The sequence below is a fragment of the Girardinichthys multiradiatus genome, chromosome 12 (genome assembly GCF_021462225.1).
Source record: "Girardinichthys multiradiatus isolate DD_20200921_A chromosome 12, DD_fGirMul_XY1, whole genome shotgun sequence".
Taxonomy (NCBI): domain Eukaryota; kingdom Metazoa; phylum Chordata; class Actinopteri; order Cyprinodontiformes; family Goodeidae; genus Girardinichthys; species Girardinichthys multiradiatus.
The window spans coordinates 48,979,587-49,006,742 of NC_061805.1; the positions used below are offsets into that span (position 1 = coordinate 48,979,587).

Below are 27,156 nucleotides of genomic sequence, written 5' to 3' on the forward strand. Positions count from 1 at the left end.
CCAAAATCAAACTGTTTTGACTGCGTGAGCAGAAACACAAGAGGAAAGGTTTTCTGCAACAAGGAAAACATGTTTCAACAGCGGACAGTGAAGTGGGATGTCGTTCTAGAGGAATCTGAAGCCTCAAAAGTCAGTCCCGCTTTCTGCCTTCAGTTCGCTTAGGAACAAAGAGGTTGCAGGAATATTTATCTTTCCAAACATCCCCTCTACCTGCAGCAACTCCTCTCGTTTGGTCGCAGGGGTTGACGCCTGCTGCAAGATAATTGTGTCCTTGTGATGAAACACTCACCAGAAGCGATGACAGCTGCCATTGTAATGACTCGACCTGTTTTTTCTGTTTTAGCAGTGAGGCCACAAGGATCTGTCAGCACCTCCAGGAAACTATTTTCAGGGATAAAGTCAGCGGAGCATCTTGTGAGGACATGTCAGCTGGAAGCAGAGTGATGACTGCTCAAACTGATGCAATTAAAGGTGTCTAGAGAAATGCAGTTAATGTCAAAATGCTTGAAATGCAACTGGCAGCTTTACTTGAAGGCATCACTTTATGAATGACCAACACATAAAAAGATTATCATCGTCAAACATACTGTCTGCTCCGTTAAAGGTCCAATTTGCAACAATTCATTCAACATACTGATAAATGTGATACATTTATTATCATCATGGGTCACTCTGGGCATCACTAAGGGCCAAAACGTTTATATTGTAAATTCAAGTTACCTTCGTGGAAAAATGAGGTTAGTGCATTTTTCAGAAAAAGAATGTGTCTGCAAGAAAAAAGCTGCATTAAGGATTGACTTATATGTAATTTATGAATATGTGATGACCAAACAGAAAGCTTTGTGTAAAAACGTATCTGCCCTCTGCGTGTGATTGGACAAATGACATCACTCTATGAAGAGTGCACCGCGTTGAATGTTGCAGGACGGACAAGAAAGCTTGTTTTTAACAAAACAAGCTTTTGTTAAAAACTGCTTATATTATAGGTAGAAAATCTAGAAGATAAATGCAGTCTTCAAGTATTTTCTTCTCATAATAATTAGCTTGAATCTTGGCCCATTCCTCCTGACTGAAATGAAGGTTTGAAGACCACCTTCCTCACACGCATCTTGCCCATAACTTTTGTATGTGTCTGAGATGAGGGCTTTAAGATGGCCACTAGAAAACGTTGAATTTTCTGCCCTTTATCCACTTTACAAATAAAATGCTGGCATGCTTAGGGTCACTATTCATTTGAAAGACCCATTTGTGTCCAAGCTTTACTTTCCTGGCTGATGCTGATTCATTATTCCTACATAATATTCTTTCTTCATAATGCCATCTATTTTGTAAAGTGCACCAATCCCTCCTGCAATAAAACACCCCCAAAACATTTGGATTTTGGAAGCTTGAAGTTATCCTTTTTACCTTCTGAACTATCCGGACCTGGAGCAGGATGTTCCTGTAGCTGTGGCCGTCGTTCACCTGCAGCACCACGCCGTCCTCCACCCCCTCCGAGCCGTCGTGGACATACTGGATCTGCTCCCTTGAGAGTCCCTCCAACTTGAATCTGGCCAGAGGACGGTCACCATGGAGACGGGTCAACCGGCCATGGCGGGGCGGTTCAAGGACCATGACCAGGACGTCGGCGGGGTTGTCGGGGTCGTCGACGTGCAGCACCGACTTGGTGATGGTGACCAGGCTGCCACGGCCCTCTAAGATTAATGGAGCAAGGGTCACCACTCTTGGGGGCTGGAAATACATAATAATGAGATTTTAGGCAAAGGAGTGAGATTTCATCACGATCACACTGATGTAGACCCTTAAAACACTCTGTTTTGAAAATGTGGGACCACATCTCAAAGCCTGTCAGATGTTTTTTTCTTCTAGATGATTGCAACATGGTATTGCAGCCACCTGCTGCTGAATGAAACAGCAGTGGTGAAGGCAAGAAGGAAGTTAAAAAGGGCGTCATTAAGCTGAGTGCATCTTAATGACGCCTCATAGGGCTAACAAAGTCGAGGAGACCTCCTGTTGTGAGAAACTTTCTCCAGAGCTCTGTGTTGGTCTTTCACTGCATCTTTACCTTCATGCTTCTAATTATCTCATGAAGATCAGAGGTGCAGGAGGTGGCTATTATTGAGGAAAGCCAGAGCTTTGCACCATACTATAAAAAGAATCCTTTCATGCATTTCAATGAGAAATCTCATTTTTCACTTTCAGAATAAATTATATTAAACTGATGTGCAGATTTTAGCCTCCCTTAAGAACTTGTTTTGGTTTTGACAGTAAAAAATTTAGAAATAGCTTGTTACATTTTTAAATGAGAAAAGAAAAGCAGATGGGAAATCTCTTGAAATGGGAAAATTATCTTGTATTTCTCCAAGGCTCCTGAAACAAAAGAGCACGACAAAAAGTGCACTTATTTGAAATGTTATTTTTTTAAAGTTTAACAAAGCAAATGCTGTGAGCAGAAAAATAACTTTAAGACACATTAAGATTTGCTTGTAGGGCAGAGCAGAGTGTGCAAAGCTGTTGGTGAAGATGTGAGCAGTTTTCCTCAGAACGTACGGCCAGCTGTCAGGTCTGGAGCTCCGAGCTGCTCGGCATGATGCAGAGCATGTGTCTAATGGGATGCACTGCTTGGCTGCAGGACAAGCTCCAGCTTTTTCTTATTAAAGCTGCAGATAGAGCCAAAAATGATGCATCAAACAAGCTGCTGCCAAACAGAAGCAGGAGTTCTAGGTATAAGTTGGGCCAATGGTTTAAATGTAAATAAATCTAAATGGAAAACAACCTAATAATTTACCTATTTAATGACTTAAGTTAAATATTTGCAGGTCTGCCTTGTGACTCAAATGTTTTTAGATGGAACGCCGAAGTGTTCAAAATTAAATAAATAAATGAAACATTATGAAATAAGTGTTTACATCAATAAATAATAGATAAACATATGATGTGAGAATGAAATTATGAAATAATTGAATGCATATTAAATTCTCAGCTCATTATGAAATATATTAAAAATCAACTTTATAATATAAAAGAATTTTCGTACAGAATTTTTACCTAATAATTCAAATTATTGTTGAGGCTATTTTTAGATAATTCAAGCAGCAATCAAAAAAACTGTTTCCGCCCTGTTTCCCCTGATTGACAGGCCAAGTCATTCAGTTGGAAAGTGGAATTATGAAATAAATGGCCACGGGAAGAAATGACCCTTTTAAAATAAAAGCTGGCTTTTTGAAATGAAAGCTGAATTAAAAAAAACCTGACATTTTTAAATAAAAAACTGCGGAAATTACATAAAAATAGCCTCAACAATAATTTCAATTATCAGGTAAATATTTTATATGAAGATTATTTTATATTACAAAGCTGGTTTTAAAAGTAAAATTAAATATATTTCATAATAATGAGCTGAGAATTTAATATGCATTCAGTTATTTGACACTTTCATTGTCACACTACATGTTTATCTATTATTTATTGATGCAAATACTTATTTCATAATGTTTTCTTTATTTATTTAATTTTGAGCCCTTTGGCGTTCCATATTTTTACACCTAGATTATCAAAGTTCAGAACTTCCCTTCACTACAGAGCCTGCTTCATAACAGTTCGTGGAGCCAAACATCGAGAAATAAAACCTCCCCGCAATATAGGAGATACCCTGTGAATAAAATAACAAGAATGCTTTGATTTTAGTTGCTTTAACATCCAGTTTTAAGACCAGTACTCTATCGAAGGTTTGTGGGTCAGGCTGAATTTCTGGGCATAGAATCCTTTCTACAGTACTTATGGATTTCCAGCATCATTGGTAGGGATTAACGGATCAGGTTTTTCATGGCCAATAACAATTTCCGGTTTTCTTTAAGGTCTGTCCTGCTGATTTCAGATATTAACCGATTCAGATATTAATATTACTTATAAAGACACAAAGGAGAAAATGTCCTCAAGATTTGATAGGAGAGAGTTTTTTGAATCCAGCATAAATGAAAGAACTTCCAAAATTAGCCCATGCATTTAAGCACGTCTCTGACTTTCATGTGTTAACAGACTAAAAATGGTGGTAGTTCTTAGTTTTGATGAATTAATGAATGCTCTAAAACAGTCCAATTCCTATCACAAGCCGCCTGATTTGCACATTTAAAATAATCTTTTCTGCAGTGTTGTGAGGGGAAAATAACACAGGAATTCATCAGCTAGAGCAACAAATCATGGATGAGGAAGTAAAAATGCTGGAAAAAGCAATGAATGTTTAAGTGTACAAATGTAAGACATAACAAAAAATATTTTGAGACAGAGTATAGAAAAACTGGGTGAATTTAAGATTTTTTAGGCCCATAAACCCTGGCATACAAAAGGCCACAATATCATGAAGAGCAGCAAGGAGGCAGGTCCGATTTGCTTTGTCACCTGGTGTTTATTTCAGGGTTGTTTTGTGAGACAGATAACTAGTCCCTGGCGCCGACCTGGATTGTGTGTCGTCATTTCTCTGCTTCACACAATGAAACCGAAGACATGCTGGTGCTGCCTAGGAGGGGTTGCATGGAGGGCTTTATATCGAGCTAAGACATGCCTGCACACTAAAAGAAACGGCTGAAATCTCCGTCCTGAGGCAAATGAAAACAATCAGAGGCAGACTTAGGTGGTGGAGGTGGGGGGGGGGGGGGGGGGGGGGGGGGTCAGGAGAGGTGTCCAACCTTTTCATCTGCAGCTCTTTACCCAAAAAGTCACAGCTCTGATTGCTGCGCTGCTGCAGAACTCTTGGGTTAAAACAAATTGACTGTTTAGTGTCGGGGTTAAAACTCACTTTTCTCCTCACTGAAAGGTGCCAGCGACTTCTATCAAGAGAAATACACCAGAGCGAGAGCCATCACAGCAGAGCCATCATCTGAGAAACTGTTTCTTTAAATCAACAGTCTGATGTGTGAGGCCACTGCAGCAACTATCAGCAAACAGTAGACGTTTGAAAGAGAATCAGACACTGCAGTCACTTACACAGAAATGTGTGCTCCACTTTCAGAGCCAATGTCCAGTTCTCTGAGTATTTCTATGCACACAGTTTAGACACTTTTTTGAGTCAAATGTGTTTGTGTTTATATTTAGCATTGGAGAAAAATCTGAAAAGCTCAACAAATGATCCACTCTGGAATGAAATGCAACTATTTCCCTTGACAGCAAACCTCCAAAGCTTGAAATTATCTGCAGACACCATGAATGGATCAGGTTTATTTTTTACTGAAGATTAACAAAAGAGAAGAAAATAAAGTAATGAGATTTATTGATGTGAAGGAAGGAAGGAGGCGTGGCTACGTGGCCCTGGAAAAGAGACTTTTCACTCAAGACGTGGCCTTTCTGTGTGGACTTTACATTTTTTGCATCCATGTGCCCCCCCCCCCACCAGTCCAATAAACCTGTATGTTGTGTTACTCAATCATTCTGATGATGAATTAAATTTCTCAGTGTTATCTGTAACCCTCCCCCTCTACGTATCCCTAAGTCAGGACGCGGTTCAAATATTGCATGAGGAAATGGGACACTCCTTCAAGAAACTGATCATTATCAATCCCACAGTGGAGGTCAGCATACATTATTTTCTATTCTTTTTCATGAAAAACTCAAATTTAATCCATACATCTGAATAGTTTAAAATGGATATCACAATTATTTTTGCACTATTACTCTCGTGACTATATTTTTAATTAAATGTACCTAATGTATGCACGGTAGTGCAGGTGTTAGCACTGCTGCCTTGCAGCAAGAAGGTCTTGGCCTGGGATCTTTCTACATGGAGTTTGCATGTTCTCCTTGAGCATGCATGGGTTCTCTCCGGGTTCTCCTGCTTCCTCTCACAGTCCAAAAATATCACTGTTAGGTTCACTGGTCTCTTTAAATTGTCCTTAGGCATGGGTGTGTGCATGGTTGTTTGTCTCTAAGTTGTCCTGTGATGGACTGGTGACCTTTCTAGGGTGTACACCCCCCCAAACCCCAGATCCTGCAAGGATATGCGGGTATACACAATGGGTAGATGGATGGGATGTATTTATAAATAAATTTTACGTGGTGACATTCAAACATTGAAAAATATGTTGATTTTACTTTTTAAAGGTTTATTAAGGATAATTAAAAGTCCCACCAAATATAATATGTGGGAGCATTTTACACTAAACATTATATTTGGGAGTGCATTCACAAGCTCCTACATCTTCTATGGATGGATGGATGGAAAAGGTGTGTGTTAACACTAGAATCTAGTGTACATAAGAAAAACATACCCAAATATGGTTTTGATGAAAATGCTCTGAAAAACAGCTAAACTACAGTGAACACGGTTCACAGCTAGATGTTAAAAGGCTACACTGCATAAACAGAAACATATATATATAAAAAAAAAGAGCTAGAAGCTGGAATGTATTATTTACAGGACCTGGATTGATCAGAAGAATCAAAAAGTGAAGAGAGTGACTGTTTACCTTCATGGATACGGCTTGAACTTGAATTGTAGCCGGCTGGGAAAACATCTGGGGGTCAGCGACACGTAAGGCGAACTCACCAGTCCTATACAAAAGGGGGAAAAAAACGACATTATGAACAACTGAAAAACAAAGGATTCAAACAGCAGTCTTAGATTGAATAGTTGAAATTACTCTGATTGAACAAGACACAAAGCCTTTAGACCAGGAGGTGTCTGGAAATGAGTCAGCTGAGGCTAACAGTGTAAGTGATTAGACCTAATAACCTCAGAGCAGCCTGCTCGAGAGAAGATGAGGACAGTGTTGGGGTCATCCATTTTGGTCGCACATTTTGAAACACGCAGCTCAACAGACGTCGCAGCTCTGACGTCACTGCGAGCATAAACCGGCTGAGATGCAGAGTTTCGGTGCCATTTCCCACCTGTCTCACAGGACAGCGTAATGGAGGCGCATATCTGGAGAGACAAAAGCTTGCAGGCGAACTTTTGCTCCACAAGGCCATTCCTGGAAGAGCTTGAAAGCTGGAAATCTGTCTGATATGAGAAGATCAGGAGATTTATTTACCGATCGAAGACCGCGCCGACACCTGGCGCAGGTGGAAACCCACAGAGGTTCTATGTCCAAGGAGATGAGTTTTCCTCCTTGTGTAATGCAGTCGACTAACGGTTCATCTTTTCCCCTCCTGGACGGATAAAAAATTATCGTTTTTTTTCTTTAATTTGATCACGGACACGTGATCCTCCTCCCCTCCATTTTTCTTCAGACCTGATCCATCCTCAACCGGTGGAGAGAAGAAATCAACTTCAAAGTAATTTCGTTCTTTTTTATATTAAACCGGATAGGTGCATTTAGAGGTCTGGGCAGGATGAGGCAGTTAAGGTGATGTAGGATCACCAGTAGTTAATCTCAGGTATTAACTTGTTGCCTGAAATACTGATTGAATTGTGGTATCCTGAGCTGTGTTTTGATTTGCTGCTGAATCGTGCGTGGTTCATGTTTTGTCCGGCTGATCTCAAATCAGCCAGGAGTTAGAAGTTGGACTTTTAAAAGTTTTTCATTCAAAGCAACTGCGGTCTGGGTCTCGCCCAACCACTCTTTGTTCCAGTTTTATTGCTGGAGATTTTCCATTGAGTTCCTGGCTCAGAGTTTTTGACTCTTTGTTAAGATTTGGGGCGATCAGCTGGTTGTGGCTAAAGGGGCGTGGCCCCACTGTTTTATCAGCTGATCGCTGCAATCGAGACATCAACACTAGGAGGATTTCTCTTTCCATTTAACCCAAATTACACATTTTGTCCATAAAACTACTGGTTTGATCTTCATAGACACTAAATGCGCATATATGTTTTTCTTTTATTATCATTGTTAGGTAGTCATTTTTATTCCCTTTGTGTAGAATGGTGCTTGTTAGTTAGGTGAAGGTTTTTGGACCAGAATGGTGGTATATCAGGATTATTTGGCTTCAATAAATCTTCATATATATAATTAAGAGAAGAGTTTGTGTTTATTTCGTACAAGAGTGATTAATCTGTCAAAACAAGGTTGAAGTTCCCCCACCTTCGGTGAAGTGGTTGAATAAACAGTGACAGTTGGTGGTTTTGGTTAATAATTTGTAATTATTAAAGAGCTTTGAGCCCATAATCACACCAGAGGACATCTCTGATTTCTATTCATAAGTAATGATTTTTGGTTAAGAAATAAATTTCTTTTCAAATTATGATTTTAAATTATCATTCTTGATTAATATTAATTAATCAATAATCATAATCCTTACAACAGTAACCCACCTCAGCCCACCTGTTCCCATCAGCAATATGTCACCATCCTGCCTCATCATTAAGGGTTTATTAGCCACAGTTCCCCGGGGCTGGAGCAGGGAATGAGTCAGTCTGAACACCAAGTGACCGAGCAGGTTGGTGTAAATCGTCAAGAAAAAAAGGTGTGACAAGATCGGTGAAAATGAAGTTAACATTTAATAGTAAATATTTGGTTAGTATTTTATTTTCATGGTAAAGATTCAGTAGAATATTCTAGGTTCGTGGCAACTATTCAAGATACGTCTGAATAGCTGGTAACACTATTGTTCCAGTACCCTGATGTAGTTATCCAGGATATGACTAGCCTTCAATAGCTTAAATAGAAGGCAAAGGTACTTCATCTCCTGTTCAGAACTGAAGAAACCTTTTGAATGAGAGGGAAAACATCTTCAAGAAAACAAGAGAAGTCCAGTTCCTGTTTACTGAAGCACTTATGGTCATTTTGTTTTAGGCTATTGTCAGACAGTAGAAAAAGTCTACATTCACATTTTAAGATCATACATAATTATAGTTTTTCATTTCTAAAGCCAAAATCCGTAAAAAAATAAATAAATAAATACTTCAACAAACAAACCAAGGATGAGGACAGTTGAGGACACTGGCAAATGATGTCAGGGGGAAGAGGAGAAATATCTGAAGAGTTGTACCCTGGAGACATATCAGACCGGAACACTGCCCAGGGTATTAAAAGTGATCTGTAGCAGTCCCAATCTGCCTGTAATTGATTAATAAAACAAACAAAATTGGTGCTGAAAAATTGTACTCAAGTAAAAGTTGCCTTATTTTGAATAAAGATACTCAGATAAAAAGTAGGCATAAAAAAAAAAAAAGTTAATATCTGTAAAAAAAAAAAAAAGTAAAATAAATTGCGGTACAAGAAACCTTTTTCAATAATGTACTTTTTCACAATATTAAGCTCGTACTCGTACTCGTCATCTTCCGCTTATCCGGGACCGGGTCGCGGGGGCAGCAGACTCAGCAGAGACGCCCAGACGTCCCTCTCTCCAGACACCTCCTCCAGCTCCTCCAGGGGAAGCCCAAGGCGTTCCCAGGCCAGCCGAGAGTCATAGTCCCTCCAGCGTGTCCTGGGCCTCCTCCAGGTGGGACGTGCCTGGAACACCTCCCGAGGAAGGCGTCCAGGAGGCATCCGGTATAGATGCCCGAGCCACCTCAACTGGCTCCTCTCGATCTGGAGGAGCAGTGGCTCTACTCAGAGCCCCTCCCGGATGGCCGAGCTCCTCACCCTTTCTCTAAGGGAGTGCCCGGCCACCCTACGGAAGAAGCTCATTTCAGCCGCTTGTATCCGGGATCTCGTTCTTTCGGTCATGACCCAAAGTTCATGGCCATAGGTGAGGGTAGGAACGTAGACGGACCGGTAAATTGAGAGCTTTGCTTTTCGGCTCAGCTCTCTCTTCACCACAACGGACCGGCACAGTACCCCCATTACTGTGGCAGCCGCACCGATCCGTCTGTCGATCTCCCGCTCCATTCTTCCCTCACTCGTGAACAAGACCCCGAGAGGGGCTTTTGAAAGCAATACCTACTGTAGGTAATGTGTGTATGTTTGAAGTGTGCCATCCCCAGCAGGCTCAGCAGATAGAAAATAACATTGGATGAAGGCATCTTGTGTACACACAAGAAGTCTTTACTATAAATTGTGTAGGTTTGAGTGCTTGTCCTTCATTCAGCTTCAAGTGAGCAGAGGTGGGTAGAAATAGCCAAGCTGAAATAAAAAGTATGGCCAGTTAAAGAAGTACTTTTCTTTTTCCAAAAAGTTACTAAAGTAAACATGACCTGTTAACTCTTACTTCTAATTCTACTAGCGTTTAGGTAGATGAATGTTTCTTTAATGAAAAAAGCTGCATGGCCAAAATACATTATATTAGTGGACTGTACAGTGATTGTGTAAAACATGGCACTAGTAAATGGAAACAGCAGAAAGCGTCATGTTTAGTTGAGGAAGATCCCAAATGCCGGCAGAGTGGTGAAGAAAACTTTAATGATAAAAATAACAGAACTTATAATGTTCTATGCGTTTTCCTTTCTCCACATTTTCCCCACCCTCTCGCTGGCGTTAATGTGCGGGCTTCCCTTTGTTTGGATCACAAGCGAACTAGCTAGCTAACCAAGCTAACAGCCAAGCTACGTTGGTTGCTAGCTAGCTAGTAAAGTTTGAATAGTTCCCTATTTGCCATTGGTGTTCTGAGTACCTCTGAGCTCACAGTCGTTTGAAAACAATAACCATAACCGAGATAACTGAACAACTAATATATGGATTGAATGTTATGTTCTTTTTTTTGTTTAATTCTCAAATAAAAAGTTTCAGATCACAAATGAAAGGCAACAACCTCATAATGTCAACATTTTCACTTAAAACTATTTAATTTGGGTAACAAAATTAATACACAATATAATACAATATTGCCTGTATAGACTGACTTTATGACAGAAATAAATAATAAAAGGCTAATGTGATCCACTGTCAAAAAGACACCCAATTGACATGAAGATTAGCATAACTTTATAATCTAACAATTTCCAGTTTCATCATGTGGATGAGGTTCAGTGAAGTCTGACCAGCCTGTTTAAAATGGGTATCTATGAAGAATTGTTTTTGAATGTAGACCCAATGTTTGATTTAAATGACCCAACATCTGATCCAACAGCATAAACCTAGCAGTTTGGTTAAAGACCTAACCCAGATGTTTTTGTGTGCAGTCATGTAGCTGTCAAAACATTATAAGAGAGTGTGAGTTTAAAGGGTGATTTAAAACCTTCTTCATCAAACAAAAAAATGTGCAAAGCTAAACAAACTGCAGAAGCTGAGCTAATGGAGCGGCTATAGTCACAGCAGTCTTTTAAAGGCATGGTTGATATTTTTTATGTATCAATTCATTCTTTTTAAGAACAACATTGAAAAGAAAAGAGAGAGAAAAAGGACACCAAGTACCATTTCTACTTGCATAAGAGGATGCAAGTAGGATCAAAACTACAGAACTGGAATACACAAATGAAAAAGTTATGAACTGGGCTGAACCCTCGTTTTAGGATCCTAACAATAACACGGGACATATTTTTGCCACACAGCTTACTGAATGTACACATATATGCCTTGATATGCCTTGATAGTTGGATACAACATAGATAAGAGGTGGATACCCCTAACCCTAACCCATTTCAGCCTAGAATGAAATGAAAAGGTTTTTCATCCATGTGCCTCTGAACTCTGCTTAAATTAACCAAGACAAAGAAACAGAGTTGTTTTAAAAATGCTCTCCAGTTGTGCATCTGTATACTGTGAATGTTGACTTTTTCCCCAGATTAATTCTTAATGACTGTTACATTGAGAAGCTACGTTAAACTATATTCATGTATATAAATAAATCTGTATACTAATCAGTCTCAATCAGACTGTCTGAATGATGAATTTTTTACCTTCCCACAAAATGATTTTATCACAAGTCTAAAGAAGCAATGAGATTCTGTTTACTTGTCAAATGAAGATTTATTTATATATAATTACACTTCAATTAAAGCTTGAAGAATAAGAAAAACACTGGAGGCTAATACACTGTCCAGAATCAATTCTAGGATTAATAAAGCTATCATCTATTTCTATTGATTTAATTAAGAAGCAAACAAAGGTAAAAACAAAGACGCTAAGGTAATTCTACTGACTACTACTACCGTAAAGAGCAGAAGTTTTATGAATTACAAGTAAACGTTAAGAGTATCATATCAGCTGATTAAAAATCGGATTTTCATTGCATGTTTATCAGTCTCAGTAGTTTAAAGAAAGGAGTTTTACTGTCCCAGAAGAAAAGAAAAGAAAAGAAAAGAAAAGAAAAGAAAAGGAAAATGAGGAATTTAAAGTCTTGGGGCCATCAACTTCCAGCTTCAGAACCATCACAAAAGAAAAAGAGGATGGGTCAGACACAACTGTTCAGTTTCTAGGAATCTCTTCTGTTTCAGCTCCGCAGTACTGCCTCGGTCCGAGTTAGCCTCGGTTCCAACAGCGGCTTTGTCTGCTAAGAGGTCACTCCTAAGAAGGTATGCTGTTCTGGTCTCTCCTGGTACTGGCTCAGTTTGATTGATTAACCCTTCCTTACTTTGGATTAGTAACCGTATTATACGAGGGAAAAACAAATAAAACATTTTGGCAGGAATTTTACACCAAGCAAAACAAACAAAGTAAATTATACGTCGCAAACTAAAATATTTCTCACACCCTCAAAAGGTTTTTTCAGGCATAACCTCTTGCTGTTTCAGGTCTTTCTGTGTCTCTATTTGAGTCTCAGAATTCCTCTTTGTTAAGGAGCAGGCAGCTTCTGGGTGAGGAGTCATCATGAGGGCTCATCAGCCAACCACAGATGAACTTATGGGAAACACGACTGTTTTATTTCGTTAGACAACCAAGAAAAAATTTACTCTATTACTATTAGTTTTTTCTATAACATTTGAGTGAAATCATGTGGAGTGGTCAACAATAAATCCAGATTGTTGAGCAAAAATGTTGACAATCCATTGTTTCAAACATATAATCATTCTACAAAATAAAAAGACAAGTTTACATTAATGGTTTAACACATTAATAAATATTTAAAGCTAAGTAATTATTGATCATTTTAAAATTTTACAAATGTCTTTCAGGAATTTTGAAGGCTTTTGGAGATTTGTGTGTTCATGTTCACTACATCACCACATAATAGGACTACAACCTCTTCAGACTAAAGACATCTGGTCAATAAGATTTAAAAAGCAAATAAGTCAATATTTCGTTCTTAAAAATTGACAGAATTGTAACAAGTAACCAAAACTGTTATATCTCCACCTTTTAAAACAATTAACAGGAAAAAAAAGAAGCTTAAACCTATTTTTGTTACAAACTGTCTTTACTTTGTGTTCATAGATGCTTTTAAAAAAGCGCTGTATCTCTTAAAATTAAATTAACAGCCAAATGAAAGAACACAGTAGATGATGTGGCTAATTTTAATAGACTGTTTGCAGCTCTGAGTCTGCAGGCATTATCCAGCACTCCACATAATTTGAAAAATATGGCAGTAATAAGGAGATTTAATCTTATTTGGAAGCTTACATTTTGATGTCTCTATTAATCTAAAGGCCTTAAAGTGGGCAGCAGATCATATTTTCCTCATTTATTGGCTCTCTGCTATTTAAGGCCACACCAGCTGCATCACGATTGACTAAACTCTTTATTAGGTTTATATTGTGACTGGATAAATGGATGCTGGAGTCCAACACAGAACAGCACAGACTTGTTTCAGAGCAGCTGCAGTGCTCAAAAAAGTAACCAGATGGCTGGGCTTTAAAAAGACTACACTACAGTCACTTTGATCCCTGGTGCTTAGTGCTCTTTGTGTAATCAGATTACGGTCAAAGGCAAAGAAAAAAATCAGAATATGCAAATATTGCTATATTTTAATAAATACACATGGATAGATTGGTATTCACTTAATTTATGGGTTTACAAGAGTAGCTTTATAAAAAACAGAAAACAATAAAAATCAGGTACAAAGATTTTATTTTAAAAGTCCCAAATATTAAAAGAAACTCAGGAGTTAACTTTAAAACCAGACAGGAGCTGTATACCAGGGAGCAGCCTAAAGGGTCATAGTGACCGATTGCAGTGGTGCCTCCTCACTGTGTTTTCTGCTTAAGATGAAGTTTGCAAAATTTTTAGATATGCTTTTGAACATTTGTTTCTATAGCAACATGTTAAGTGGGTTGTAAAATACATAGGAAAAGTCGAACAAACATGATGTTCCATCTTTACACAAGCATGTATGATTCCTGTCGGTCTTGGTTGGCTACCAATAACTCAAAAGATGCAACTTCAGTCATCTTCTTTATCTACTCCTCATAATAAAGTATTTCTTAATCTTTCGACTTACGAAGGATAACTCCAGCAGCCGAAATGAAACCAGTTAGGACCAGAGCAAATGCAAGTTTAGAAATGTTCAGCAAACATTGTCCCAAAGTTGAACAGATTCAGGCACTTGTGTGCCAAAGCATTTTCCATTGTTTTAATGATCTATTGAGAAAAAGCCAGTACCAACAGACAGGCCCACATTGCATGAATAAAAAAAAAAATCGATTATCCTAATGCAAATTTCTGACCTAATTGGGAGTAACCTGAACTCAGAAGGGCTTAAGTGAAGCACCAGGGAAATTTATGGTGAACACACAAGGTCATGCAGTACTCCCTTCACCCTCTCCATTAAAGTGGAAGAACTTAGAGAAGAACCACATGATATTAACTCTGTGTTGAACTAAAAGGAAACATTTTACAATAGACAAACACAAGAAAAAATATTACATGGTTCCACTTGCAGGCAAGAGTAAAACAGCTGATCCTACCTGCTGCCATAAACCAGTAGGCCAAAATGTTACCTATTTCAAAGCTTCCTCTAACTCAAGGAAGTTGAAGGTAATGATAAAGTTAATTGCAACCATTGCTCAAAGCATCAGCAACCACTGAGAGTTGTTGGGAATTGCAGTTTTGGTGCTATGGAGTGAAGTAAACCTCCACTGCTATGCCTCATTGTGACCAAGGGATGTACTCTCACAGTCGAGTTGGCATGCAGGTGTGAAGTGAGAGGCAGCATGAGTTATGCTGCATTGCAATTAGCGATGCTGTTTTAGACATATTACCTGGCCCAGAATGTGGCTGTCTCATTTGGCTGGTTTGTTTAAAGTCTAGGCTTCTTAAAAAGGAGCTTGTCTTGCACAGATTGCACAACTGTTTTCTCACAGGTTGAACGTATTTTCTAGTTAGAAATGTCCAGCTTACATCTGAGAAAATGGTACAGCTCTGCTACCGGCAGTCAAAAATGGGTCCTCAGTGCATATAATTTTTATTTAAAAAAATAAATGTTGCAAAATAGTCTTTTTCATCAAGGTACAACTTTTAATGAAAACTAAGTTTAAGTCATCACAGACAGGTATGAGATCATGAGCCATTGCAGCGCCATTCCTTTGTTGCAAATTAGTTTTCGTGCTTAAAATAGCTGTTTCACATTCGAATTTTAAAAACCCACTAAAATACATGTGATCCACTTACCTGGCTTTGTTTTTAAGGTGTGTGAAGAGGACTCGGCCAAGCTTTAGTTGTGCCCATGTGAAGGTGTCCTCTCTGCTCAGTTCTCTGCGTGTTTTTCCTCCATTATCTTCTGCTTCGTTCTCTGTTAACAGGACCAACTGTCCATTGTTTGGACCCTGAACAAGCTGGAAGACCATCCGTTCGGAGGGGCTGTCTGGGTCCCATACCTCAAGCAGAGAGGGCAGCAGAGGGGCAGATCCACCAATGGGAACAAGCAAGGAGCCGTTGATGTGGAGGACAGGGGTGTGGTGGTTCACTGGGGAAAACAAAATATCACATGTGGGGTTCCTCAAGGCTCCAGTCTTGGACAACTTTTATTCAATATCTATATTGTACAAAATTTCTTTCTATATGTATACTGATTAAACTTAATATTTTCATTTTACCTCATGACCACAGTCAATTAGAGCCACTGAATCAGTGTGTGCATAATATTAAATAGTGAATGAGTCAACAGAAGACCTAAGTCATTGTTCTTGGTCCCAAAAAGATCAAATCTCAACTAGCCTTAATGAGGCTAAGCTTTAATGAGCATTCAAGTAACCTAGGTGTCGCTACAGGCTCTGACCCACATTTTAATTTCAATAAAATGTCTATTACTAAATCTGAGTATAATATCTTAACAACATAGGCCTGGATAAAAGAGTTTCTGTCATAAGTTGACAGGTATGAACCACTCAGACCCCTCGTGTCATCAAAGACACAAAGGGTCTAGGCGTAAAAAATAAAAGAGCAGAAATACTAGGCAAATGTTTGACACAGCAGAGAACAGTACATATTTATCTACATCTTTAGAAAATTCTAGTGAAAAATGTAACATACTATAAAATGTATCAATCTGAATCACCTTGCCATCTTTTTAAATAAAGACCTGTCAAAACCTGACGCTTGTAATTACTGTAATTAGTACATTTTTAAACCTTGTGAAGGATTAAATTAATGCATAAAATTACAGCTGCACTATGTTGTGGGTGTAAGTGGGTGTTGGGGTGAGAAAATGCTGTGAAATGAAAATGGGGGTGGGGGGGTGGTAGGTCACTTGTGAGAAAAATAGCGATGTGAAACAATTTGGGGCTGGTGTGGCATTTTAGAAACAGGCTTTAATTGGAGCTGGCTGACCTTTACACGTGGACTTTTTAAAGATCAGCTCTTTTTTCAGACACTTTGATGTAATCTCATTATATCTCCTCTAATGATGCCAACAGGCACTCTAAAATTTCAAACTTTTAGAAATGCAATTATACTTACAAATGGAAACAACTTTATAATTTAGAGCACTAGTACCACTTTTTTATTGGCAAAAATAATTTTAAAAGTTTTTCTTTCCTTTTCTTTTGATTGAGTCATGAATTAGTTCAAGCCTCAAGGCTAAAGCTGTTCATTATTTCAGAAGAAAGGAGCATTTATCTCAAAGGAACAAAAATATACATTTCTGTGTTAGAAATACACTTTAACACCTTTATTTCATGAATTGTTTCACAAGCGCAGCCTTTCCCCGAGAGGCCTGCGGCATTGCCACTTGTAGGTTCACGCCATCCATTTGAAGAAAATGAAAAAATAAGTGCAAGGCCCCTTAAATGACTGAAGTCTAGAGTCAAAGCTTTATCTTTGTGATTCACGAGGACAAATTAAATCTATATGTCACACAGTTATTATTAGCTGTCTATTTTAACAGATTTCTGAATCATTAATTCTGCTGCTGTCATAATGCAGTTTTACAAGCTGTCATCAATTCTGAAATATAAAGAGATTCAGAGAAATGTGTAACAATTAAGGTGATCTAACTGCAATATAATAAGAAAAACTGTTTGTATTTGACCAAAACTTGGAAAAAGACTTATGTTTTCAAAACCGTAAATGAATGGGAAAGTTTTGAACAAAGAAGTCAAAATCTTTAAAGGGAGTTGTACAACACAGACATTGCTCAGTTGACAACAAAGAGAGCCTAAAGCTGCTGTCTGACTGTTTTCTATTATACCATGATGTGACACCGTTTTGAAAATCGTGAAACCAAGAGGACTATCTGTCATTCAAATACTATTATATCTTTGAGGCATGTGTGTAATTTGATGTGTTCCTGTTCTTAATAGTGCTCGTAAACAGAGATCAGGGCTGTGGAATTTACAGTGTCCTGTTGAGTCCTGACCAGGTGTGTACATTTCTGGAACGTCACTGTCTCGTATAATTATTTTTCATATTAAATGATAATCTGACTATCTTGTAATGAATTTCAGTGCTCTAGTCGTATATTTATTATCCAAACTGATTAGATAGTAAGGGATGCCTAAGGTTTAATTTTCAGTTCCATCATGCCAAGGTGAGTGAAGGATCTGTGCGTTACTTCTGGTGATGCCGTGGTATACATGCCACGGAAACTGACCTCTGCAATTCACCCTGCTGTCATTAAACAATAGCAACACTCCACTTTTCTGTTGGTTTACCTCTGATTAACTGTTAGCTTGACTCTTAATTGACTTTAAACATGACTCTGTTAGTGAGACTCTAATAAGCTTTTAACTTTACTCTGATCTGCTGTTAGGTACGTCGCTAAGCTTCTTTTGAATTTATTTTGCATCCAAGTGGCCAAAAACATTTAGATCTAAACTTTGGTATACTACAAGAACTCAGCTGCATTTCCCTTTTCTTTTTTGCAGCACTAGTGGCCTTTATTTTTTGTTATTTTCTAAAAGTAGGGTGAAGAGAGGACGAAGACATGCAGCACAGGTTGCCGCGGCCGGGACTTGAACCCGGGACAGATTCGTAAGAGTGAAGCCTCTGCATATAGGTCGTACCACGCACCACTTCTCAGTATTTAAATGCAAAACTAGAGAAATACATTTTTAAAAACACATTTTTAACATCTTACTTAATGATTAGAAAATCGCATATTCAGACTTGCTGCTTTGGCTGGAGATTAACATTTAAAAAACAGATCCTCTCCAGATTCAGTCTAACAGCATGCAGCTGTGGGATTTTACTGTAAGTGTAACCCTTGAGCAATGGGTTAATATTTAGTATTTGTAAAGTTTAGCAACTTACTTTATTTCATTGTATATTTGTTTTATTTTGTTAAAAATCATTTGATGTCAGTGATGTCTGTAGCCAGAGACTTTTCTGCTTGGGAAAGAGGTGAGCTCTGCTCGCTGTGTTTGGTTTGGTTTTCACTGTTGTTGCACTTTAAACTGAGATATTCACAATTTGAGTTGTGTTCTAGTATTCTAATCACATGTGGTCTGTGTCTAAAAAGGAAATTGCTACTATCTGTAGAAAATGTGTCTGGCGATTTACTTACAGGTACAGCGATGTGTGTGTGATTTGTTCTCATTATCTGCGGGTTTGTCCACCATTTTAGGTTATTTGTTTGATGTTACCTGTTACGTTTGTGTTGATTTTACATAAAACAGATCAGCTGCCAATTTAAGTAATTTTGTTCTGATAGAATTTGGGAATTGTCTTATATTGAACACAAATATTGTTTAGTGAGCCTTTCCTGCTTGTGAAAGAGGGAGCTACTTATGCAAATGTTTTCTTCACGGTGCTCATCAATTTTTTTTCTGGCAATTTACCTACAGGTGCGACAGTACATTTTGAGATCCAAAGTTTGTTACAGTTTCATTCTTTTCCAACACAACACAGAGAGGGAAACACAAAGGGTGGGACCGGTTTCACTAGGAAGCTTAGGATAACTTTCCTGTTGCCTAGCAACAAGCCATGGGGTTTTTCTGTGACGTCCCTAGGTCATCTGCATCATTTATGAGCCCATCTCAGTTTTATTTGCTTGATATCCCTGCTTGCAAGCACTGAAGTTATGTAAGATACTGGAAGATTAGAATTTGAATATTTATTTGTAATGAGAGATTTAAAAAAATATATCTATAAAAATGTATTTGTTATTTATTTGTTTCTTTTTTTCCCCAAATATAGTATTTTCCCGCAAAGATTCATTCACATCTTCAATATCAACGCTGAAAAACTAAATAACTGTTGCAGGAAATCCCAGCATGAAGAGTTTTAACTTTATATATTAATATCCATGCATATCCTTAAGTATTTTTTTTACTTGAAGTTTTCCAGCTGGCTTGTGTCTGCAGATAAGGTGAACTGCTGATACTTAGCATGTTTTTTTTGGCTCCAGCCATTATAGAACCTGTTAAAATGCATAAAATGCAAATAAGATTCAGTGCTTCTTTCATTTTCCCTTTTGTTACACCAGACCAACCTTTTTGAAGAAAGGAGAAGATTATTCTGTCATAATTCTTTGCAGCTGAATATAAGTGTGACACCTTTAAAAACTTAAAAATCCAGATCAACATAAATAAATAAGGCTAAAAATAGTGCATTCATTCTGTAAGCAGCCTTTTTTTAATTAACAATCTTTAAATAAATAAATGAATAACAGACTGGGTTTAAATCAAACAAACCAATCAGACCTTTAACCCCTAACCCTAATCTTTTTTAAAACTGTAGTGTTAATGCTGTAAACTCACATCTCAACTTAGATTGTCACTTAAATCACAGAGATCTCCTGTACGCACCTTTCTTTCACATCACAGTGGCATTATGTTATTACCGTGGCAGGTTCTGGTCTTCTGATCAGCATAATATCCATGTCCACAGTCGGGTGTGCAGTATCCTTCCATAAGGAACGTTTGAACACGACACACTAAGCAGCGTCCAACGCCATCGCACTGGGCGCAGTCGGATGAGCAAGCTGAAGGAAAACAACACTCAGAGGTTTTATTTTATTTTACCTTTTTTTTTTTTTTTACAAGACTTTCATTGTCAATAAAAACATTTAAAAAATAAAAGAAATATATTAACTTAATTAAACAGATAAACACAACAATTTTGAAACATATAAAAGTGTCGATTCTTACATTTGCAGACTTTTGACGAGGAGTCCAGGAAATAATTTCTGCCACATTCAAGGACACACTGTCCCTGCAGAGTGACGTAGGGAGGCTGGCATTCCAGGCATTTTCCAGGACTGTTACACTTCACACAGTGATCATCACAGCCTGACACAGACAGATATACGAAAACAGAAAACATATCAGTTATTCCCCGAAATCTTCACTATGCTTATATTTTATAGACTGTTTACCTTTATTTTATAAATAGTTAGCATGTATTGGTAATGTTCTTTACTAATAGGGTCTGTTACATGCTGAATTACTTGGTTTTTAAATAAATGGTAAGAGGTAATCTGTTTAAAACTACAACATTTATTTTTGAAATATGTAATGTCCATAAAATCAACTAATACTGTGAATATGAGTAGTAGAAAAAAGCACCATGAGTATCCTCAAAATGATGATTTTCAGAAAATGACTGGGTGCTAAGAGCAATAATCCTGGTATTTTAAGCATTTTAAGCAAATAAGATCATTAGATTCATTTATAATGTACATTCTTCATCACCGTTTCTATTAAGTAATGATGGTTAGGAAGTAAGCAGGATGCAATATATAATTAACATTTTATTGTGTTTTTTATTAATTTAATTCACCGTTTCAAATTAAATCATTGTATTTTTATTTCTTTTTCAATTTCATATATATGTTTATTATATTTGTTGTTCTGTGTCATTGTATCGTCTAATTAATCCTCCAGTGTTCTTCTAGCATCCTAAAATAGAAAAACTCAACAAAAACATTTCAAGGTGCTTAATGGAAAGCTGTTTTGTAATCGTTACATCATCGTTACTGCCGTAGCAGAGGGTGGATTTATTTATTTTCACCAAAGACGTTGTTGGGGTCTAATATCCATAAATATTCCATGTGAAAAACTTACAGCAAAGCAGAGCATGCTCAGTGAAACCAGCGAGAGGAGAGCAGCTTTCTGATGTAAGCCTTCAAATAAACACTATTTCATAGATTTGTACACTGTGGTGTTTTTTTTTTCCTATCAGAGAGTTACAGACTTGACATTGAATATCATTGGCTGGGGTCCTCCACACTGGCTGAAGAACACACTAAGAAAAACATGGACTTCATCCAGTGTGGAGGGGCATACCAACCATCCTTACAGTATATAATTACAAACCTCTGTTTAAACAAATCTCTCGTGGCGTAATTATGGAGTCATCCATTGTATAAAACATGTGTGCACTGAATGATTGTTGCTTCTTCTCTGGGATACTGTGTGCACCTTAGTGCAAGCAGTGAGCTGAACAGAGGAGGAGTCCTTGTACAACCAAACCTCGAGTCCTCAATAAATTGTGGAGAGAATGGAGAGAAGTAGTTTTGTGATCTGTTCTCATGTAGATGAACACAAGATTAGAGTTGTTGCATTGAGCTGTAGTATTGGTGGTGTGTGTACTTCAGAGTGGTGGGTAAGCTCTAGACAGACATGAAAATACGTCTTGCAACAAGAACATAAATCGGATTTTGCGCATGAATCTTGAACTTAACATGTGACTCTAAAAGAAATGGTTTATGTTCCTTGGCAAGAAAAAAGGAATCTTATTTATATTTCCACATGTCAGAGCAAAATAACTACATTTGAAAGCAAATAAATGAAGCAGCTCTCACGTTCCCAGGTGTTAGAAATTAATAGGAATATAATCCTAAAATGGAAACCTTTGGGTCCGATTTTAGCTGCATGTTCAATGTTCAATATAATTTACAGTACTTGTTTAGCTTCCTTCCTTTCGGCTACAATGCAGCTGATTTACTGTTTTAATCATCAACGGATTATAAAAACATTACTGAAGATCAACCTGAGGTGATAAAGATGAAACATGAGGTGCAGCTTTGGTTGCACCAGCTGCACATGAGGGGAGACCCGCTTATCTGCTTTGTCTTGGACTGACCGAGGCATCTGTCTCCATCCTGATAAGATCCGGGGGAGCACCCCTGGGTGCATACTCCATCCTGCAACACGTATCCCTCCATGCACTGCAGGCAGTCGCTTCGTAGAGGGCCTTTACAGGCGTTGCAGCTCCAGTCACACTCTGGGAACAGGACAGAGAGAAGAAGAAGAGGAGGTGTTGGAAACATTGGTATCCAGAGATGGCAAAGACAGAGGAAAAAATGGATTTAAACCCATTTCTGGTCTTACAAATCAGCTGCATATCTGGAGTCTTTGTGGTGTACTAAATTAATCTTGGCATGAAAATCAAACATAATAAAAGCTAAAAGAAATCCTCTTTAGGTTTGGAATAAAGTCTCCCATTAAAAACAATAAAACATTATATTGTACGCTGAAAAAAATAAAAATAAATACAGGACGTCTAGTCAGATATAACAGGTTTTGATGTAATTGCAGATATAATTTGCATGTAGTTTCAGACAATCAGTACATTTTAGCTTTAATCTTTGTCAGAAAATGACTGGTTCACGGAATGTGAAAAATAAATTCTGGTATTTTTAAATCTGTGGGCCAAAATCAAACAAGAAAATATGATCATAAAAGTTTATTTTTACACTTAACCCTTTTTCATCTTAAAATTTAACAGATCAACAGAAACCTCCAACTCTCTGATTGACAGACAGAGAGAGAGAGATAGATAGATAGATAGATAGATAGATAGATAGATAGATAGATAGATAGATAGATAGATAGATAGATAGATAGATAGATAGATAGATAGATAGATAGATAGATAGATAGATAGATAGATAGATAGATAGATAGATAGATAGATAGATAGATAGATAGATAGATAGATATATAGATAGATAGATAGATAGATAGATAGATAGATAGATAGATAGATAGATAGATAGATAGATAGATAGATAGATAGATAGATAGATAGATAGATAGAGAGATAGAGAGAGAGAGAGAGATAGATAGATAGATAGATAGATAGATAGATAGATAGATAGAGAGAGAGAGAGAGAGAGAGAGAGAGAGAGAGAGAGAGAGAGAGAGAGAGAGATAGAGAGAGAGAGAGAGAGAGAGAGAGAGAGATAGATAGATAGATAGATAGATAGATAGATAGATAGATAGATAGATAGATAGATAGATAGATAGATAGATAGATAGATAGATAGATAGATAGATAGATAGATAGATAGATAGATAGATAGATAGATAGATAGATAGATAGATAGATAGATAGATAGATAGATAGATAGATAGATAGATAGATAGATAGATAGATAGATAGATAGATAGATAGATAGATAGATAGATAGATAGATAGATAGATAGAAAGAGAGAGAGAGAGAGAGAGAGAGAGAGAGAGAGAGAGATAGATAGATAGATAGATAGATAGATAGATAGATAGATAGATAGATAGATAGATAGATAGATAGATAGATAGATAGATAGATAGATAGATAGATAGATAGATAGATAGATAGATAGATAGATAGATAGATAGATAGATAGATAGATAGATAGATAGATAGATAGATAGATAGATAGATAGATAGATAGATAGATAGATAGATAGATAGATAGATAGATAGATAGATAGATAGATAGATAGATAGATAGATAGATAGATAGATAGATAGATAGATAGATAGATAGATAGATAGATAGATAGATAGATAGATAGATAGATAGATAGATAGATAGATAGATAGATAGATAGATAGATAGATAGATAGATAGATAGATAGATAGATAGATAGATAGATAGATAGATAGATAGATAGATAGATAGATAGATAGATAGATAGATAGATAGATAGATAGATAGATAGATAGATAGATAGATAGATAGATAGATAGATAGATAGATAGATAGATAGATAGATAGATAGATAGATAGATAGATAGATAGATAGATAGATAGATAGATAGATAGATAGATAGATAGATAGATAAGATGACATGTACAGAGCGCCAGTTGTCTTGTTTGTAAAGAGATCTTTCCTTTGAAAGCTCCCAAAAAAGCTCCTAAAGTCCTTCAAATTTTCAGTGATAAAATATTTGTCTTGTTTTTTCTAACTCCAGGTTCATTCAAGGTTCAGGTTGGGGCTGCAGTTGCTGGGGGAATAAACAGCATCGTGACTTGGATGGTTAGAACCACCTGCCTCTGTGGGAGGTACTGCCCTTGGTCTCAGAACAATTAAAACTCTTCACCTCAATGCCACACAAGTATTTTCGCTTAGCTGCTAATCCTGAAACAAGCAAATGAAGCAGCAATCCCCCCCTGGAAACAGTCCCTGCAGGTCCTCGAGACTAAGAAAAATCTTGTTACATGGAACCAAACCAGAGGTAAAGAGAAATACAAGAGTTGGCTTTTTGTAAACTACAGGGGATATGTGACAACTGGTTCCTTATATTCTTTCTTTAGTTATGGTTTCAACTTGAGGAAAATAAAGGCAAAATGTGCTCCTATTTGGGTTATATCCAAGTGTCAAACAAAGTCAGCTTTAAGCTTGAAGGATCTGGGCTGGATAGTGGGACACCTCTGGAACATCATACCCAATAAAGACACTAAATGCTTGTTTGTGTTTATCATTACATAAACTCATAGTGGGTTTGAGAAGCACAGCAAACGCACAAATCACTGTTTAGAAAAGTAAACATGTTTTGAACTTGATGATAATGATGCCTGATGATGAACAGAGTCACAACAATCAGCCACAGCAGGCTCAAGGCTTCCTTCTGGCAGATCCAATGAAATTCTAACCGATGGGACAACAAATCAATTCTCAGCTTATTTATTTAACTTTCAAACTCATCCTGCCTTTCACGGAGCCAGAAATGAATCTGACAAATTTAAGGTGTTTCAGAAAAACATTTGAAAATAGCAATAAATGCACACAAGCTAACCGTTGGCACTGCAGTTTTCCATATAATTTACAAATGCCTTCAACAGGTCAGCAAATAGTTGCTGTGAACCTAACAGACTCATAATGTGACTTTTTTGAAACAATGACAGCTGAAGAAATGCTTTACTGAACAGGATAGAAGCTGCTAATTCTAATGGAAGTTCATAAATGATCAAAAACAGAGCCTGCCATAAAAAACTAGGTTTACACAAAATCAGTTAGTTTTACAGTGAAGGTAAAATACTATAAAATAAAAAATAATTTTAAAAATAAAACACAGGTAAAACACCTACATTGTTCTGGATTTGAAAATGACAAAAACTGAAGAAATCAAACAAGGAAAACAGCACAAGTTGCCATTATCACCTACTTGGTTCTTGCCATCGGAGACTAAGTTCACATGAGGCAATTGGTTGGTTATTTATATACCTTACTGGTTATAACAGCCATGTTTTCCTTTGTGTAAGCCATTGACACATTTCTTACCCTACCAATATATTAAATATTCTGTAGCCTAAGAACTCTTACTTCAGATTACACTTAATCTTCACTATCTGGTATCACCAGAGTTCAGGGGTCTGCAACATTTACAATCCAAAGAGCCATTTTTGCCCCTAGGTCAGTTGAATAAAACCCTTTCAGGACCGCACATTTTATGTGACCTTTTTTGATAAATATCTAGAATAGGAGATTTTAAGGGGGACTCCATTATTCTGCTGGGGGACTTCAACGCCCACGTGGGAAATGACAGTGACACCTGGAGAGGCGTGATCAGGAGGAATGGCCTCCCCGATCTGAATCCAAGCGGTGTTTTGTTATTGGACTTCTGTGCTAGTCACGGATTCTCCATAATGAACACCATGTTCAAACATAAGGGTGTCCATCAGTGCACTTGGCACCAGGACACCATAGGCAGGAGGTCGATGATCGACTTTGTTGTCGTATCATCAGACCTTCGGCCGCATATTTTGGACACTCGGGTGAAGAGAGGGGCTGAGCTGTCCACTGATCACCACCTGGTAGTGAGTTGGATCTGCTGGAGGAGGAGAAAGCCGGACAGATTTGGCAGGCCCAAGTGCCTAGTGAGGGTCTGCTGGGAGCGTCTGGCGGACCCCTTGGCCAGGGATGTATTCAACTCTCACCTCCGGGAGAGCTTTGACCAGATTCCGAGGGATGTTGGAGACATAGAGTCCGAATGGACCATGTTCTCCACATCTATTGTCGATGCTGCTGCCCGTAGCTGCGGCCGTAAGGTCTGCGGTGCCTGTCGTGGTGGCAATCCCCGAACCTGGTGGTGGACACCGGCAGTAAGGGATGCTGTCAAGCTGAAGAAGGACTCCTATCGGCTGTGGTTGGCTTGTGGGACTCCTGAGGCGGCTGATGGGTACCGTGTGGCCAAGCGTGACGCGGCCCGGGTGGTGGCAGAGGCAAAAACTCAGACCTGGGAGGAGTTCGGTGAGGCTGAGAAGGACTACCGGTTGGCCCCGAAGCGATTCTGGCAAACCGTCCGGCGCCTCAGGAGGGGGAAGCAGTGCTTCGCCAACACTGTTTACAGTGGGGGTGGGGAGCTGCTGACCTTGACTGGGGACATTATCGGCCGGTGGAAGGAGTACTTCGAGGATCTCCTCAATCCTGCCATCACGCATTTCGTGGTGGAAACAGAGGCTGGGGTCTCGGGGCTGGACTCTTTCATCACCCAGGCTGAAGTCACCGAGGTGGTTAAAAAGCTCCGCGGTGGCAAGGCTTCGGGGTTGGATGAGATCCGCCCTGAGTACCTCAAGTCTTTGGATGTTGTAGGGCTGTCATGGTTGACACGCCTCTTCAATATTGCGTGGCGAATGGGGACAGTGCCTTTGGATTGGCAGACTGGGGTGGTGGTCCCCCTATATAAGAAGGGTGACCGGAGGGTGTGTTCCAACTACAGGGGGATCACACTCCTCAGCCTCCCTGGTAAGGCCTACGCCAGGGTATTGGAGAGGAGAGTCCGGTCGATAGTCGAACCCCGGCTTCAGGAGGAGCAGTGCGGTT

General features: G+C 38.3%; 1 protein-coding gene across 1 annotated transcript in view; it reads right to left on the reverse strand.

Annotated features, from left to right (window-relative positions):
• Nucleotides 1-27,156, reverse strand: part of fras1 (Fraser extracellular matrix complex subunit 1) — a 379,704-nt gene that overhangs the window by 115,972 nt on the left and 236,576 nt on the right. The window contains exons 23-28 of the mRNA XM_047381020.1: nt 22,206-22,346; nt 20,270-20,410; nt 19,963-20,103; nt 15,354-15,648; nt 6,459-6,543; nt 1,408-1,731 (exon numbers count right to left, since the gene is read on the reverse strand). Coding sequence (XP_047236976.1) covers nt 1,408-1,731; nt 6,459-6,543; nt 15,354-15,648; nt 19,963-20,103; nt 20,270-20,410; nt 22,206-22,346 — 1,127 coding nt within the window. The remainder of the gene's footprint in view (nt 1-1,407; nt 1,732-6,458; nt 6,544-15,353; nt 15,649-19,962; nt 20,104-20,269; nt 20,411-22,205; nt 22,347-27,156) is intronic.